Source organism: Gopherus flavomarginatus, chromosome 16, assembly GCF_025201925.1.
Source record: "Gopherus flavomarginatus isolate rGopFla2 chromosome 16, rGopFla2.mat.asm, whole genome shotgun sequence".
Classification (NCBI taxonomy): Eukaryota; Metazoa; Chordata; order Testudines; family Testudinidae; genus Gopherus; species Gopherus flavomarginatus.
The window spans coordinates 3153786-3170869 of record NC_066632.1 but is presented as its reverse complement, the minus strand read 5'-3'; the positions used below and the strand labels follow the sequence as shown (position 1 = coordinate 3170869).

At 52.5% G+C, this 17084-nt stretch overlaps 1 protein-coding gene and 1 non-coding gene across 3 annotated transcripts in view; both read left to right on the top strand.

Annotated features, from left to right (window-relative positions):
• Positions 1–17084, top strand: part of TNPO2 (transportin 2) — a 29859-nt gene extending 12775 nt beyond the window's left edge. For both annotated transcript variants that reach the window (XM_050925072.1, XM_050925071.1), the window contains exons 11-25: positions 2801–2969; positions 3247–3399; positions 4053–4278; positions 5101–5272; positions 5881–5967; positions 6206–6313; positions 6904–7062; positions 7150–7237; positions 7875–7973; positions 8593–8688; positions 9479–9554; positions 11414–11513; positions 12361–12435; positions 13276–13406; positions 15067–17084. In XM_050925072.1, the coding sequence (XP_050781029.1) occupies positions 2801–2969; positions 3247–3399; positions 4053–4278; positions 5101–5272; positions 5881–5967; positions 6206–6313; positions 6904–7062; positions 7150–7237; positions 7875–7973; positions 8593–8688; positions 9479–9554; positions 11414–11513; positions 12361–12435; positions 13276–13383 (1716 nt within the window). In that variant the 3' untranslated portion in view covers positions 13384–13406; positions 15067–17084. The remainder of the gene's footprint in view (positions 1–2800; positions 2970–3246; positions 3400–4052; positions 4279–5100; positions 5273–5880; positions 5968–6205; positions 6314–6903; positions 7063–7149; positions 7238–7874; positions 7974–8592; positions 8689–9478; positions 9555–11413; positions 11514–12360; positions 12436–13275; positions 13407–15066) is intronic.
• Positions 1694–1761, top strand: LOC127035792 (small nucleolar RNA SNORD41). Its single transcript, XR_007769950.1, has one exon. It is a non-coding gene; the product is annotated as a small nucleolar RNA SNORD41 (small nucleolar RNA).

The window sequence follows — 17084 nt, the reverse complement described above, 5'->3', positions numbered from 1 at the left end:
CACTGATTCCTCCTGTGGCCTCGGCCATGTTCCTTCCTTTCTCTTTGCCTTAGTCCTTCCTGGCTGTAAAATGGGACTAATGCTTGCTAAATATGATAATCTGAAACCTGCCGTGTGTGAAATTCTCTTCTCAAATTATCCCTTCAAAGGGCAGGGAGCTGTATCTGCCTCCAAGTTACCTAGATCATTGTTTGCAAATCAAAAGAGAATCTCTGTCTGTTTTAATGTGCTGCCTACCAGCCGTATTATACTGGCACTAGAAAAGGTTCAGAAAAGTGCAACTAAAATGATTAGGGGTTTGGAGAGGGTCCCATTCGAGGAGAGATTCAAGAGGCTAGAACTCTTCAGCTTGGAAAAGAGGAGACTAAGGAGGGATATGATAGAGGTATATAAAATCATGAGTGATGTGGAGAAAGTGGATAAGGAGAAGTTATTTACTTATTCCCATAATACAAGAACTAGGGGGTCACCAAATGAAATTAATAGGCAGCAGGTTTAAAACAAATAAAAAGAAGTTCTTCTTCACGCAACGCACAGTCAACTTGTGGAACTCCTTGCTTGAGGAGGTTGTGAAGACTAGGACGATAACAGCGTTTAAAAGAGACCTGGATAAATTCATGGAGGTTACGTCCGTTAATGGCTGTTAGCCAGGCTGGGTAAGGAATGGTGTCCCTAGCCTCTGTTTGTCAGAGGGTGGAGATGGATGGCAGGAGAGAGATCACTTGATCATTACCTGTTAGGTTCACTCCCTCTGGGGCACCTGCCAGTGGCCACTGTCGGCGGAGAGGATACTGGGCTGGATGGATCTTTGGTCTGACCCAGTACAGTCGTTCTGATGTCCTTATGTATTGATTTATTAAGACATTTGTGTTTGCAGTGTAGCAAAGCGTTCAGCATTACTTAACTTGGGTTGAGAGCTCCGTGGGGCGGGGACTGTCTCCTTGGTCAGTTTGCACACCACCCAGCACAATGAGATCCTGGTCCATGAGTGGGGCTCTTAAGTGCTACCGTAATATATATAATATTAGTACCCGAGTTACTGGATGCCGTAGCCGTTGGGTAGCCTGAATAAAGCTAGTTACCAGGTCTCAGTCTCCTCCTGGGACTCATTTTCACCTCAAGTCACGCACCTCCCCGCTCCATTGGCACTAGTTAACCCCCTCTTGTGGCCCGGTCAGGAGTGGGCCAGACTGAGATCCAGCTACTGAGGCACGGTGAGGTGGGTGTTAGGAGTGAAGTGTGGCTTGCTGTACCCTGGGCAGAGGGCATCAGTCTCCAGGACTGTCATGTCCGGGGCCACATGGTGTATGCTCATCGAAAGGGGAGCCTTGCAGCCGTCTGTGAATTGCTGGCAGTGAAGCTCCCTGTTTCATGGGATCCTTCCTAGAGGGAGGATGGGCTGGCAGGTAAGATGCTGCACTGGGACCAGGGTTCTGGTCTCGGCTCTGCCACAGACTCACCCAGTGTGACCTTGGGCATGTCACTTAATCTCCGTACACCTCAGTTTCCCCATCTGTGCAGTGGGAATAGTGCTTTGTGTTTCGTGTGAAAGTTATCTGGGGCAGGCACTGTGTCTTCAAAACGATGCCTTGCTCCTGGGTCACTACTGTAATACACCTAATGAGGAAAAGGACCTCTAGCAATGTTGTCAGTCATAGGTTCAGGTGAGGGAGAGGTACCGGTTCATGACCTCCTGGAAGTGATGCATAATTTCCAACCTGACGACAATGATGGTGGTTGTATTCATACTGTCTGATCCAAGGAGGCGTGACCGGGATCTAAAACAGGAGCGTGTTAGGTACAGGCGTGACCTTAGCAGGGGCCGTGTGTCCCATACTGCTACGAGATCTCTGCAAAACTGCGCCTGTAAGAACCCAGAGACTTGACCCTACAACCCCTCTAGTGGAAGGTAGCACAGGGAACTGGAACTTGGGAGAGCTGAAATCGATTCCCAGTTCCACCACTGGTGCGTTGGGTGACCTGGGGCAAGTCACTTCCTTCTCTGTGCCTCAGTTTCCCCCCTTGTAAAATGGGATAATTATACCGCAATGCTTTGAGATCTACCAATGAGACGTGCTGGGGATTGTCTTGACGGTGGCTGAACCCTCCACTTCTCAACAGCAGGGCAGAGGGTGCTTTCTTGGTTGGGTGCCAGTGCCTTCCCTCTAGAGAGAGAGAGAGTTTGACAGAAGCTTAATACGCAGAGCAGATGCATGTGGCATGAGGGCCTGAGCAGCGTGCTGCGAAGCCACCGGGGTGAATTTCAAAGGCAGGTGAGCACCTGAGTTGCTCCTGAAATTTCTCCATAGCACTTAAGGAACATGGCGGCACAAGCCGTGCGGTGGGGGTGTATGTGAATTCCCAGGCTGTGTGTCTTTGGGTACGGCTGTACTGCAGCGGGACATGGCATTTCCAGCTCGGGGAGATGCACTCGCGCTTGCTCCTGTCAGATTAGCACACTAAAGACAGACATGTAGTCACGGTGGGCTCGCCGGCTGAGTATGTACCCGGGGTCTCGGACAGAATCGTGCTCGGGGTGCTTCGCCTGAACCGCTGGGACTGTGCTGCTATCTGAAGTGCTCTAGCCTGATCAGAGCTAGCACAGGTACGTCTCTCCGGGCTGGAAATTACAGCTCCAGCTGCGATGTAGCTGGACTCCCAGACGCCTGTTGGAGTCCGACTGTGGTTCTTGTTTAAGGGGAAGGGCAGAGGGTCGCTAGCAGCTGCTCTCCAGAGTGCCCCACGCTGAGAACTGTCTTACGGTTGTCTGCTGTATCCGAACCGCTCTCTGTCACCCCAGGGTGATGTGGAAGAGGACGAGGCCATCCCGGACAGTGAGCAGGACATCAAGCCCCGCTTCCACAAGTCGCGCACCGTCACCCTGCAGCACGAGGAAGACCGGACGCAGGATGACGAGGACGGGGAGGATGAGGATGACGATGACGACACGCTGTCGGACTGGAACCTGAGTAGGTCGGGAGGGGCCGGGCTCGCGCCAAGGTCTGGTTTGGGCAGAGCGTTGTCGATGTAACTTTAGGGGATGGTCGGGTGACACCTAAGCAAAGCATCGGCCATAGTGTGGCAACGTCCTCGCCCTGCCTGGAAAAGCCAGGTGTCCTAAGTGCTGCCTGCTGGGGATAGTCTGGATTGTGTGTGCAGCACCTGGCGCAGCAGGGCCCCGAGTTGGGGTCGGGGCCTCTTGGCTCTGCCATAATATAAATAATGAACATATCTCCCTCCCCACAGGGAAGTGTTCAGCTGCGGCCCTGGACGTTCTGGCCAACGTGTTCCGAGATGAGCTCCTCCCGCACCTCCTCCCGCTGCTCAAGGGGCTGCTCTTCCACCCCGAGTGGGTCATCAAAGAGTCTGGGATTCTAGTCCTGGGGGCCATCGCTGAAGGCAAGTGCCGTGCGTGGGAGCTGCAGCAGTGGATCACATCCACATCGATGCTTGGTGGTGGGGAGGCAACATAACTGGTCTAGTGTGCAGTGCTGTACAGGGTGGGGGCATAAGAGCCCTGCAGGAGCAGATGTGGGGTAATTCCCCCCACTGGAGGTCTCATGACCCCTTATTATCAGATGAACTTAAACCACAAAGCGTGAGGCTTTGTGTCCTTCCAGTGCTTTTAGTGACTGCTCTGGCTATCCTTGTTATCCATAGAAACATCCAACCCCTCTTTGACTCTTGCTAGGTTCTTGGCTTCAGTGGCATCCTGTGGCAATGAGTTCCAGAGGTTTCTGGAGCTTGTAACTGAACCCTGGCCTGTGCCCAAATCCACTAGCGCTGGTATTTCCTGCCACCTGCCTCAGGTGCTTTGGGACTGAGGAACTTGTGGCACATGATTGGTTTATTTTAAAAAGAAAAAGGCTAAGAGGATTGTCCCAGCAGCTGATCCTCCCCAGAGACCCCTGTGGGATGGGGATCAGAGGTAGTAATTGTCCTGGCTCTAACTGCGGGGCTAGGCCCAGCAGTACCTAGGAGCATTGCTAGAGGGAGCCATGGCTGAACAGTCCAACAGACTAGAGGAGCATCCCTTCTACCCCCTCTATCAGGCTGCATGCAGGGCATGGTGCCCTACCTCCCCGAGCTCATCCCGCACCTCATCCAGTGCCTGTCGGACAAGAAGGCCCTGGTGCGCTCCATCGCCTGCTGGACCCTCAGCCGCTATGCCCACTGGGTGGTGAGCCAGCCCCCCGACATGCACCTCAAGCCGCTGATGACGGAGCTGCTCAAACGCATCCTCGACAGCAACAAGAGGGTGCAGGAGGCAGCCTGCAGGTACTTGGGAGTATGGGGCGGTGTTGGGGCGTGGGAATCAAAGCAGTTGCAGACCAGTGCCGAGAGGTTTTCCCATGCTAAAGACAGTCCTGTGATCAGATTTCCCCTTCCACAGCTGCAGTCCCCAGCCTCTTTAATCCTGAATCACGCACCCTTATGGTGCCCCTGGGATATCGGCAAAGGTTTGCCAGTGGCCACGCAAGCCACTCTTCCTCCCCAGCATCTGTAGTCACCCTGGCTACGATCTGGGGCTAGCGTCAGCTTCCCAGTACCAGCCATTGGTGCCTGTGTCGCTGCTATAGCAGGTGAACTGAGGAGAGCAGTAACCGTCTCTCATTGAACCATCCTCCCTAACATCCACGGTCTGCCTAGACTGGTCCTGGATGTGAGGCCTGGCTTGAGACATAGTCGCTGCTCAAGCTGGATCTTCCCCATCTCCCGCGATGCTTTTCTCTGGACGTGATGAGGAACTTGAAGTTTGATCTTAACTGTGACTGACTGTGTTTATTGATGTTCTGATCCGGAGAATTACCATGGGGTGGGGAGATGGCCTGGTGCTTCTGGTCAAAGCCAGCAGTTGGGGTGGGTATCGTGGGTTGTGGGGAGCCAGCTCATGGGGCTCGTATGAGCTGCTTCATGGGTTGTTTTATTACAAGAGGGAAAACAAAGTGGGTTTCATCTGCTTTCTGAATTGGACTTATCTGGCTGCCCTGTGCTGAGTCTGCTGCTGGCTTCGTGCTGCTTCCTGGGACCTGTCAGGTTCTCTTTGTTTGGGCTAATGCTGTTTGTTGTTTTTGCCCACCCCCTACCCCCCCTTCCCAGCGCCTTTGCAACTCTAGAGGAGGAGGCTTGCACGGAGCTTGTCCCTTACCTCAGCTTCATCCTGGACACCCTGGTCTTTGCCTTTGGGAAATACCAGCACAAGAACCTGCTGATCCTGTATGATGCAATTGGCACCCTCGCCGATTCCGTGGGGCACCACCTAAACCAGCCGGTATGTGCCGCCTACACCCTCCATCCGACTGACTGCCAGTGCGCCGGGGCTACCGCTCCGCTGCAGCCTCTTTCCCCCTGCACAACGTGACAGTAATAAAGCACCGTGGCCGCTTTCCCCTGGTGTCTGCTGACCCCTCCATTCCTTGCCCTTACACACTTGCTGCAGCACGTCCTTGTCAGCAGCCGCTGCGGCTGCGTTACCAGGTTCCCTTGGTGCCTTCGCCACGCAGCTCCGCACCGAGGAACAGTGATAAAGGAAGAACATTCGAATCCTGAAGCAGTGTGGGGACTGTTTTTTGGCTTTGAGAGTGCTGGAGAGGGATGGTGCAGTGGTTAGCACGCTAGCCTGGGGCGTGGGGACCTGGGTTAGGTTCCTAACTCTGCCACAGACTCCCCATGAGATCTTGGGCAAGTCACTTAGCCTCTCTGTGCCTCAGTTCCCCAACTATAAAATGCAGACAGGAGCACAGCCCTACAGAGTGCAATGTACTCAGATCAGATGGTGTTGTGGGGATGGGGAGGGTATATAAAAGTACTCATACTAGACCTAGTGTAAACCCCCCCCTCATGATAACACTGGTCTATTTTCCTGCCTCCCTCCTGTAGGAGTATATCCAGAAGCTGATGCCTCCTCTGATCCAGAAGTGGAATGAACTGAAGGATGAGGACAAGGATCTCTTCCCTCTGTTAGAAGTGAGTGACTGTGAGAAACAGGTGGGAGAGAGCATGCTGAGAGATAGGGTTGTGTGTCATGGTCTCCCATCTTCAGCAGCAGCTGATGCCTGAGTTGTAGTGTGATGGCTTAGCCGGGGGAGGGGGAGAGGTGGGATCGGAAGGATACAGACCTGTGTGAGATCAGGATAAAAGGAGGGGTTGGGTCTGATGGACCCCTCTAAACGTCCTCTCTGAGGTGTCGTGTGTCTCTCTCCAGTGCTTGTCGTCTGTAGCAACCGCTCTCCAGAGTGGCTTCCTCCCGTACTGTGAACCCGTCTACCAGCGCTGCGTCACGCTGGTGCAGAAAACGCTCGCGCAGGCCATGGTAAGTGCTGGACTCCTTGCAGCAGGTGAGACAGGGAGCTTGGGCCGTTGTCCTTCGTCTTGCACTAGTGCCTGGGAGCATCGAGCATTGGGTAGGGATAGCTCAGTGGTTTGAGCACTGGCCTGCTAAACCCAGGGTTGTGAGTTCAGTCCTTGAGGGGGCCACTTAGGGATCTAGAACAAAAATCAGTACTTCGTCCAGCTAGTGAAGGCAGGGGGCTGGACTCAGTGACCTTTCGGGGTCCCTTCCAGTTCATTGAGATAAGTATATCTCCATATATTATATATTATTGGGTGCAGGCGGCGCCCCGTTGTCGGGAGCTGTTGGGACACCTACTAAGAGCCGAGCCTGTCCCAAAGGGCCTGTGATTGAAATAGACGAGACAAAGGACGCGTGTTTCTCCCCGATTTACAGATGAGACTTGGGAGGGGGAGTGACGTGCTCAGCTGGGAATTCAATCTGGGTCTGTTGAGCACGAATCCAGTGCCGTAGCCACAAGCACAGCATGTAGGGCTCCGAGCTGAGGGTGTTTTGAGGGTGGGGAGTTCCCTGTGGTAAAAGACTTGGCCTTTAACCCATCTCCCGATCAGATGTACAATCAGCAACCGGACCAGTATGAGGCCCCCGACAAAGACTTCATGATCGTGGCCCTGGATCTGCTGAGCGGCTTGGCGGAGGGCTTAGGGTGCCACGTGGAGCAGCTGGTGGCCAGAAGCAACATCATGACGCTGCTCTTCCAGTGCATGCAGGTCAGCCGGCTCTGGACCCTGGGTTAACAGCTGACCCTGGGTGGCTGACTTTCTCCCAGTCTAACCCTTCGCTGTTGCTCTGTGCAGGACACCATGCCAGAGGTTCGGCAGAGCTCATTCGCCCTCTTGGGAGACCTCACTAAAGCCTGCTTCATGCACGTCAAGCCCTGTATTGGTAGGTCCCTGCGCCGATCCCTCACTTTGCTGCTGTGGTCACGGGGGCCCGCTTGCCTCTGGAAGTGATGGAAAAGTCTTTCAGGCAGAGCTCTTGCTATGACCGTCAAAGTATTCATACTGTCTGATCCAGAGTGAACGGCAGAGAGGGGAGTGGGGCTGGGACATGGGAGACGCTGGGTTCAATCCCAGCTCCGGCACAGGTTCCCTGCATGACTTCGGGCAAGTCATTAAATAGCTTACAGGCCTCAGTTTTCCCTTCTGTAAAATGGGGGTGAGGAGCCTTTCCTTTGTCCAGCCTGCGAGCTCTTGGGGGGCAGGGACTATCTCACTCTGTATTTGGGCAGCTCCAGGCGCCCCGAGGCCCCAGTCTCAGGTAGGGCCTCCAGCCAGTACCACGTGAAGGAAGAACTGTCTCGCCTGTAGGCCTCTTCATACTGTGCTGGTCCTGAGAAGAGCCAGAGACTCCATGAAGCCAACCAAGGGCTTTGCTGCTGTTATTGACTTTACCTAGAAAGTGCCCAGATACTACGGTGATGGGTGGGGCGGAGACACGGTACAACACCTGAGATGGGATGTGCCCCACCTGCAACCTCTGCAGTGCTAACCCTGTGTCCTTCCTCTTCCTCTCTGCTCAGCTGAGTTCATGCCCATCCTGGGCACCAACCTGAACCCGGAGTTCATCTCGGTGTGCAATAACGCTACCTGGGCCATTGGGGAGATCTGCATGCAGATGGGTAAGCGTGCCAAGAACCTGCCAGGCTGGCACTGGCCTCTGCTGCTCTCCTCCTCCCACGCCAGGGCTGTTAGAGACAACCACGCGGCATCCTTCCCTGCCGACGAGAGGGTAGTGCACCCGCACAAATCTTCGGGGGAGAGGTGGTGAGCACTAGGGGCTGCCGAGTGCCTTGGAGTTAGAAGCGGCCGTGTTTGGGGCTGGGTGGGCTGCACTGATCTTGGTGAGCCCGGGGGCGCTGATGGGAGCTGCATCGCACTTGTTTCGGTTACAGTAACCCTGGCGTTTGGTGGTAGATCTGTCCCCGCACCACAAAGAAGTGGAGATCCTACCTCGTGCAATGGGTCGGTGGCTCTGGCATTGTGTGTGCAGCCTAGGGAGGGAGGCTGGAGTCAGGGCTCCTGGGTTCTACTCCTAGTCTAGGCCTTGTCTAGTCTGCCACTGTTTGATCTCGGACATTTCCTTATCTGTGCCTCAGTTTCCCCATCTGCAGTGGCACTAATCCCGATCTGCCTCTCAGAGGGGCTCTGAATGAATATTCATTTGCTGAGATCTGCCCTAGGGGGAAGCTTAATGAGCCACGTCAAAGATGGAGCTGACTGCACTCTCCTTCCTGACAGGGGCGGAAATGCAGCCGTACGTCCAGATGGTCCTGAACAACCTAGTGGAGATTATCAACCGGCCAAACACCCCCAAAACGCTGCTGGAGAACACAGGTGAGCTGGGGACCCCTAGCATGTCACCCCCCACCTCTGGCTCTGCGCATGTGAGGGATGCAGTGACTGGAGTGAATCCCGCTCCCAAGAGTGAAACTGGCTTGGACGCCAGTGGGAACAGGGTCTGGCCAGGGAGACACCGATGTGCCATCGGCTGGAAAGGTGCCTGAATGGGAGTCAATGGGGGGATATGGAGGAGCTGCTCTCCCTGCTGCTACCCTTAAATGGGGGGTGGGGCTGCTGGCCTGTCCCCTAGCCCAGAATCCCGCTCAAGCACCTGTTCTTAAAGGAGCTCTGCCCTGCAACAGCTGGTCCCTGGGCCTTTTAGGGGGTAGACCCACTTCCTACAGGTGGTTTCCCTGCGGTAGGGACCTTGAGCCTGGTGAAAGAAGCCAGTTGACAGCCAAAATCTACATGTACAGTCCTGACAGCAGCCGGGCAAGCTTCCCAAACGCCAGTTCCTGCCTCTGGGCATCCGCCCCGCCCTGGAGGGCATCCACTGGCCAAGATGGGAGTTTGGTCTTTGGCCGTCCAGCTCTGTTTCACTGCTGAGGCTGTCAGCAAAACAGGACAGCTACTTGTAGGATCATGCAAAGTGGATGGAGGAACTGGACCAGTGCTACCAAATGGCCTGTCAGCTCGCTGTTAATCTTGGCTGGACTTGACCTGGCCACTCAAGAGGGGAAAGGCGTTTCGCTCTCCCAGTCCTTTAGTTACTTCTCTTGGCATGTGCTGCATCCTCCGGACGTACTCGCTGCTCAGATCCGTCATGGGATTGTCTCTCTTCCAGCCATCACCATCGGACGCCTGGGTTACGTTTGCCCTCAAGAGGTCGCGCCAATGCTACAGCAGTTTATCAGACCCTGGTTAGTGAAACCACAGTTGGAGCGGGGGAAATAGTCTGATAGAGAAAAGGGGTTTGGCTGAAGGGTTCATGGCTGCTTCCTGGGAGGAGGTGGTCTGTTCCAAGGGGCAGCACGGCCTGACGGACATCTTGGCAAGAAGCTTCCAGTGGTCCAGGCTCTTCTGCCAAGCTCTTTGCACCAGTGCATTCTGGGATCCTAAAGCCCCAAGCCCACGCTGCCCAGTGCAGTTGTGGGAGTGGGGTTTTTTGGGTGACTTCCAGATGAGACCCTGCCTGTGGGATGGAGCTGAGTGAACTGGGGCAGCACTCATGCCTGTCTATGCTTGAAATGGGGATTCAACTGGGCCTGAATCAAGGACCCTGCTCTGCAACTGACTTCCTCTGACCTTAGACAAGTCATGCAGTGTCTCTGCCTCAGTTTCCCCGTCTGGATAATGGCACTGCCCTGTCTCAGTTGTGAGGATAAGCATGAGGAGGATTCGGAGGTTCTCAGATACTACAGCAACCAGGGCCATGAAACTAGCTGACAAAGCATTTGACGTATCCAGAGTTGGGCCTGCTCTGTGTGGGTGTGACACTTACTTGCCATCTGTGAGAGCTGTGTATTGCATGACTCTGTATCTCAGTGTGGATGGAGCTTCAACCTCCATCTTCTCGGGGGGGGATTTGCCAGTCTTTAGAAATAATTTCAGGGGCCTTCCCTCCCCCCGTGGTGCTCTTTCCTGAGTCTCAGGATCAGGTGCTCCTTGCACACAACAGCTTCTCAGAAAGGTTTGGTGAAACTCCATGCGCGATCCCACACCAAGGAGAGGTTCTACATACCTGAGCAAGCTTCTTTCCGGGGGGGCCCACCACAGATTTCCCCCGTTTCTCTGACTAAACTAGTCCCCTGAGCAAAGGGAATACAACCGGGGGCTTGTTTCCATAAACAAAGGCTGGGAACAGGAGCAACCGAGTCCTTCCCCAGGGAGCCTGCAACTCCGATTTCTCTGGAGATAAGCTCTGCCTCATCTGCAGTGCAGCACTGGTTCCGTTTGGGCTCCAGCTAGTTCAATGTCCTGTTTAAAAATTACCCCCCACCCCGGTGGATTTTTAATCTATTAATGCTGCAGTGTGCTGACAAGGATGCCAGTGCTCAGCATAACTACATGAACGGTCGCTCAGACCAGGCCTCAGCAGGCGAGTGAGGCCAAATATAGAATCATAGAATTTCATGGTGGAAGGGACCTCAGGAGGTATCTAGTTCAACCCCCTGCTCAAAGCAGGACCGAGCCCCAGACAGATTTTTGCCCCAGATCCCTAAATGGCGGCCTCAAGGATTGAACTCACAACCCTGGGTTTAGCAGGCCAATGCTCAAACCACTGAGCTATCCCTCCCCCATCAAACCACTGAACTATCACCCGCCCCAGCACAGAGCCGACTTTCAGCAACCTAGGGAAAAAAGGCCCTGAGTTATCGCAGTATCTGAAACCTCAGATGAGTTGCTGAGAGGGGAAGGAGGCAGGATGGGCCAATGGAGAGATACTGGACTGGGCGTTTGGGTTCTAATCCCAACACTGCCATTGAGCCTGGGGGAGATCCGTTTGTCAAGCATCTATCGACAGAAGGGTGAGACGCTAGTACTGGCATGAGGGTGTCTCTGCACTAACACCAGGCATCCCCAGATCCTAATTCTGCTATACTAGGGAGTAACTTAGCTCTGGTTCTTGGGCTCAACTGCCATGGGCTGATCTACCTAGCTGTGGTTGCACCAGTGCACTGGCACTGCTGGATGTGCAGCTGTTCAGCCTAATAGTCCCCCTCCCTGCTGTCTGCCCAGCCCCTCCGGCACTGATTGTGGGGTGTGCTCTGCCTTCCAGGTGTACGTCTCTGCGGAATATCCGTGATAACGAAGAGAAGGACTCTGCCTTCCGTGGCATCTGCATGATGATCGGGGTGAATCCCGGCGGAGTCGTGCAGGTAACAGCACTTCAGCTATTCTCTAGGGCTGTGTGGTGGCCAGCTGGATCTCCCTCCACACAACCCCCATGGCTGCAGGACTGCGCTGGAGCATTAGTGTCTGCACTGACTGCAGGAGTGGGGGCCTGACAGAGTCACCCACCCCGCTCCCCATAGCACTGTGCCCCCTAGTGCTGCAGTGGGGTATTGGGGTCTGTTCTGATTTCAAGGGGAGTATGCCCCCTATTGAGTCTCTGACCCTGCAGCATAGTGCCCTGCAGAGTCACACGGGGGGGTTGGGGGGGGGAGGAAGAGTGCCCCCTCCCAAGCCACTCGTGCCTCTCCCTGCAACAGCCTGGGATTTGCCTTGTTAAGCCCTGACCCTGCTTTGCTTGTGATATGAGACAGGTGTCGCTTCACACCATAAACCCAGCTCTTTAATCTAGCGGGAAAAGGCATAACAAGAGCCAACGGCCGGAAGCTGCATCTAGAAAAATTCAGACTAGAAATAGGGGCGATTTTTTTTAACCATAGAGTAATTAACCACTGGAGCAACTTACCTAGGGGCATGGTGGATTTTCCATCATTCGCGGTCTTCAAGTCAAGGTTGGTATTGGAGTGGAATTGGTGCCACTGTTGTTCAGGTTGAGCAGCACTTTAAAAAGAGTCTCCCTGCGAAGATTTGCTGTAGCTCATCCAGAAGCGCTGGGCCTGCTACGGGAATTGCTGGGGGAGGTTCCCTGGCCTCTGTTCCGCAGGAAATCAGACTGGAGCAAAAGGTCCTGCCTGGCCTTAACGTGGGACTCTTGATTCACGCTGCACTGGGGTCTGTGTCGGCTCTTTCGCAAGCACCTTTATCCTGTTCCAGGACTTTATTTTCTTCTGCGACGCTGTTGCTTCGTGGGTGAGCCCTAAGGATGACCTGAGGGACATGTTTTATAAGGTAAGTCGCGCGTCGTAAGGGGGGGGGTGGGGGGGGGCAAGAGAGACCTCACACAGCTGACCCCTCAGTCCAATTATGGATCAACTATGCAGACCAATACCGTGGGGGGGGGGGGGGGGCGCAGCGGCTCTTTCTCAGCTTTCGAGTGGTGAGGGGCTTCCTTGTTGTCACAAGCAGGTGAGCTGATGGGCCTGGTCTCTAGCACCATTTATTCACCGACTGAGAGGGAGTGCTGTCCAATGGCTAGAGTTGGGGAAGATCAGGACTCCTGGGTTCTTTTCATGGCTTTGGGCGGGGAATGGGGTCTTTCCAGCTCTGCCACTTCAGCCCTCTGTGCCTCTGTTTCCCCATCTAAACTGGGGATCCCATCTCCTGTAGGGTGGTGGTGAGGCTTGGTGTGTATTGTAACGCTCAGAGGCCTCCGTCTGCGGTGTGCCACCGTCATCGTGTCTTGGTTGTGCAGGCGATAAGCATTACTAAACACTGGCAGCTTCAGGCCCCTATTGAGCATGTTCAGCTGCAGCGGCCATCAGGCAGCCCTTGGAGCTTGGAAGCGCCGGCGTTGGCTGGATTTGTTGTTTGGCCTTAACAGCACGAATCCCTGCAGCTGTTGGGTTAGTGTCAGCGGATCGCAGCACTGGCCCGTCTGCAGCGCCCAAGTGGAAGAGTCCACCTCTTCCCTCTGCAGCGCACGGAGCGTGGGGGGAGCTGTTCGTCTTCCTCTGACTCCCAGGATTCTCGCAGTAACAGGGCTGTAGGCATAGCCGCGCGCCTGTATTTCCACCTCCCCTGTCCACGCGCGAGCTTGGGCACTCCCATCTCGCTACTTTTCCTCCTCAGATTCTTCATGGCTTCAAAGACCAAGTTGGCGAGGAGAACTGGCAGCAGTTCTCGGAGCAGTTCCCACCTCTGCTGAAGGAGAGGCTAGCTGCGTTCTATGGGGTCTAGGCAACGCAGAGAAACCGAACTAGGTGAGTTTGGACACGGGGGACCGTGGCTGGTTCTGATGGATCAGCCAGTGTGGTGGTGGTGGTGGGCGTAGACTTTTAGCTCCCATTCTCCTGGGCTAAAACCACTCATTGCCCCTCTTTCTTCCCACCCCCCGCAAATAGGTCTCAGGTGTTAACATGGTGAGAAGATGATGATGGAGAGAAGAGAGATTAGGTGGGAAGGCAGGTGGGTGAAGGGTATGGAGCACAGGGCTGGGAGCTGGCAGTCCCCTGGGTCTGCCGCTCACACAATGTGTCCTTGGACAGGTCACTTCCTCTCTGTACCTCAGTTTCTCCATCTGTAGTGGAAGCGAGATGTTTCCCTTGTTGGGGCAGAGGGTGGAGCTTATGGTGGTTTATGTGGGTAGAGGGATAGCTCAATGGTTTGAGCATTGGCCTGCTAAACCCACGGTTGTGAGTTCAATCCTTGGGGGGGCTACTTAGGAATCTGGGGGGCAAAAATCAGTACTTGGTCCTGCTAGCGAAGGCAGGGGGCTGGACTTGATGACCTTTCAAGGTCCCTTCCAGTTCTAGGAGATAAATATATCTCCAATTATTATTATTAAGGTCCTCGGGCAAAATGTCAGTTTCTAATAGTCAGAAGAGTAGAACCGGTGAGAAGCAAACCAGATGTTTAGTGTCCGGGAAGTGTGGAGCGGCAGTGTTGTCTGAGTGACAGAATGGGATTCAGGACTCCTGATTCAAGTTTCCACACTGTGAAACGAGGACAGTTACCTCAGCTTTCCTCTCAGAGGTACTGAGGTCTTTGAGCAAAACAGGTGTGAAGTGTTTAAAAAAAAAAAAAAAAAAAAAAAAAAAAAAAAGTAGAAGTAAGCCCTGAGGCAGCACACTCAGGAAGACTCAGCAGCCCAGACACTCAATCTATTTGCCCACCCTTAACATGCGGGCAAAGAGCCAAAGGTCAAGTTAAACACAGATTTAGGAGCCTGACTTTAGTCACTTAAATGAAAATGGCCTGATCCTTGTGGACTGTTAGCTTCCATTGAAGCTGGAAATTTCTGGATGCTGAGAATCAGGTCTCTCATTTATAATGCACCCAAGCTTTAAAACTTGGGCCTAAATATTTCTCTTCTCCTCCCCCAGAAAACCTCTTACCTGGAACAGAGAGTTTTGACAAGTAAAGTCAGCAGATTGAAAGTTTGCAAAGCTGATCTGATGCCCCAAAGCAGGGGAATATGAAGTCAGCCTGATTGGCCCTTTGTGGTTTGCCTTCAAAACATCAGGGCTTATCAAATCTCTTCTGTCTTAATTTCACTGGAGGGCTCCTTGGCTGTCTAGGTTGTGGCTTTTGAGGTCTGTCTGCCCGCCAGCTGAGGTGTTGGATTTTTAACCATGTTGGTTAGACATTTGAGTTATCATGACAAGTTTCAGCCAACCTGGATACAAATATCCTCCTCCTCTGCATCACATGCAAAACCTGCTAGTTTTCCTATTGCCAGAGTCTTCCAGGAAAAGCAGGGCAGATAAGACTTGTGTGTAATAATGACAGCAGCTATTCTGAAGCTTTCAGAAGGCTTCATTTGACGTGTGTGTGTGTGTGTGTGTGTGTGTGTGTGTGTGTGTGTGTGTGTGTGTGTGTAACCTCGACTAACTGGTGCCCTCTCTCTCGTCTCTCCTCCAGGTTCCTGTATGTGCTGGGAGGGTTACTGGGAACTCGTCCACAGGTGTTGCAGAGCCCTGTTAATGGGGGGTTAGGGAGGAAGGGAGGAGCATTGTGGGACATAAAATGACTTCCCTCCCATCTCCTGAAATTTAAAGTGGGGGGGGACCGCCGAGATCAGTTCAAACAAGCAACCAGGGGATCTCAGCGATTGGGAAAAGGGGCTCTTTCCTCCTTTTTCAGGGGTCATCTCTGGTAGATGGGGATGGGGTGGGGGTTGGCCGTGGGCCGAAATAGGGGAGCGATCTTAAACTGCAACACTTCCTCAGAAGGGATCTAACTAGGGCCATAATAGCAAAGGACTAGCTAATAATAATAATAATAATAATTTTAAAAAAATCATTTAAAGGCTAGGTTTTAAAAACAAAGATATGAATAAAAAGCTAAAATTGGATAAAAAGTTGTAATGGTTTAAAAATCTAGCTATTGAGAACAGAAGGGTTAAACTATAATAAACACAAGGTTATACTACTGTATAAATAGTACCAGCCACCGGTGTTTGAGATCAGCTTTTCCTCACCTCTTCCAGACTGCATGGTGACAGAAGTAGACTAGCAATCCTGTGAGTAGCCCATAATTAAGTGTAATCGTTTTTCATCTAGACACTTAAAACAGCAAGAAAAAACCTTTTCTGAAATAGTTTCCATGGCAGCGTTTACTGAACGCAATGCACAAAAAAAACCCAACCCGTAAGGACCTTCTGAGCCGAGATCCAGTCGATTTCTTTTGTGAAGGGGGCCCTTGTAATAAATACTGTCGGAGAAGCATGTTTTTTATATATAAAAAAAAAAAAAAATCAAAATACACAGTGCAGTGAATTCTCTTAATCTGTCCTTCAGATACAGACAGAGGGAGGTGAAAGTGACTAGGGTTTGTAAATGATGCAGTTGTATCATGCAGAGGCGAGACATCCTGTCTTCACCTGGTTTATAGTGCACCTGATCAGGGAGACATGTGCTGCACTCGGTCCCAAGTAACATCATTCATTACGGTTTATTACGCTTTCTGTCTTAATGGAGTTTATGCCACATCTGCCACTTCAGTTTACAAAATAAGAGAGGGCAGTCAAGATAGCAGAGCACCGAGGGGATGGATGTGTAGCTTTGTGTTGGCAACAGTCAGATTTCTTTTTAAGACGAGTCCATAAATTCTGCTACATGCTCACTTGGAGTCTTGACAAGACTCCCATGAATTTTAGTCCCCCATTTTATTAAAAAAAAAAAAAAAAAGAATAAATCAGGGGTTGGTTATGCTGAAAGTTTTTGACTTGGTGTAACCACAGCTTTTTAACTGTAAATGAGGTAATGTGCTGTGAAAGCATCATTTAACAGCCTCACTGATTTTTGACTTGCCACTAGTCAGAAGGCAGCTGTATGGGGGAAAGAAAGGGGAACACTTAATCCTTTAAAGGTGCAAGAATAACTAGGGGGGGAGGTGCTGCTAGTTGTCAGGAAGTGTCTGAGTCGGCTTGATCTGTCTGTAATCAACTGAGCTGTGGGATGAAGAGAAATCATTTCCCAAAGTGACATGCACCAAGGGAAATTCCAGTTCTCCTGAGAAGAGAGTGCCGCTGGAACACTGATTTTCTCCAAGTGCAGGGTGGGGAGAACTCTTCGCCAACTCCTTCCTGGATTTCTGCTTTCTGACTTCCTCTTCTTTAAACAAACTGAAAGTCACTCAAGTGACAGCAGGACGAACCTGTGGTTGAACTGTGGAAAGTCTGACCCTTCTCGAGGCTGCAGCTGCACCTGTTGCAAAAGTACCTTGCAGTGAGGAACCCACCGTCCCCTTTTGGTTGGCAATGTCATGCAGGGTGCGGGGAACCAATTTACTAAAGCAGCAGTCTAGGATCAGTCATGCTGCACCTGTGTCTATTGAAAGGCTTTGTTTGTGGGATCACTCAGTAACTTAAGCTTCACTGATCCTTTCCCTTCATCCTCCCTCGTTAGTTTTCAGCATTTCCTTTTTCTATTTTTTTT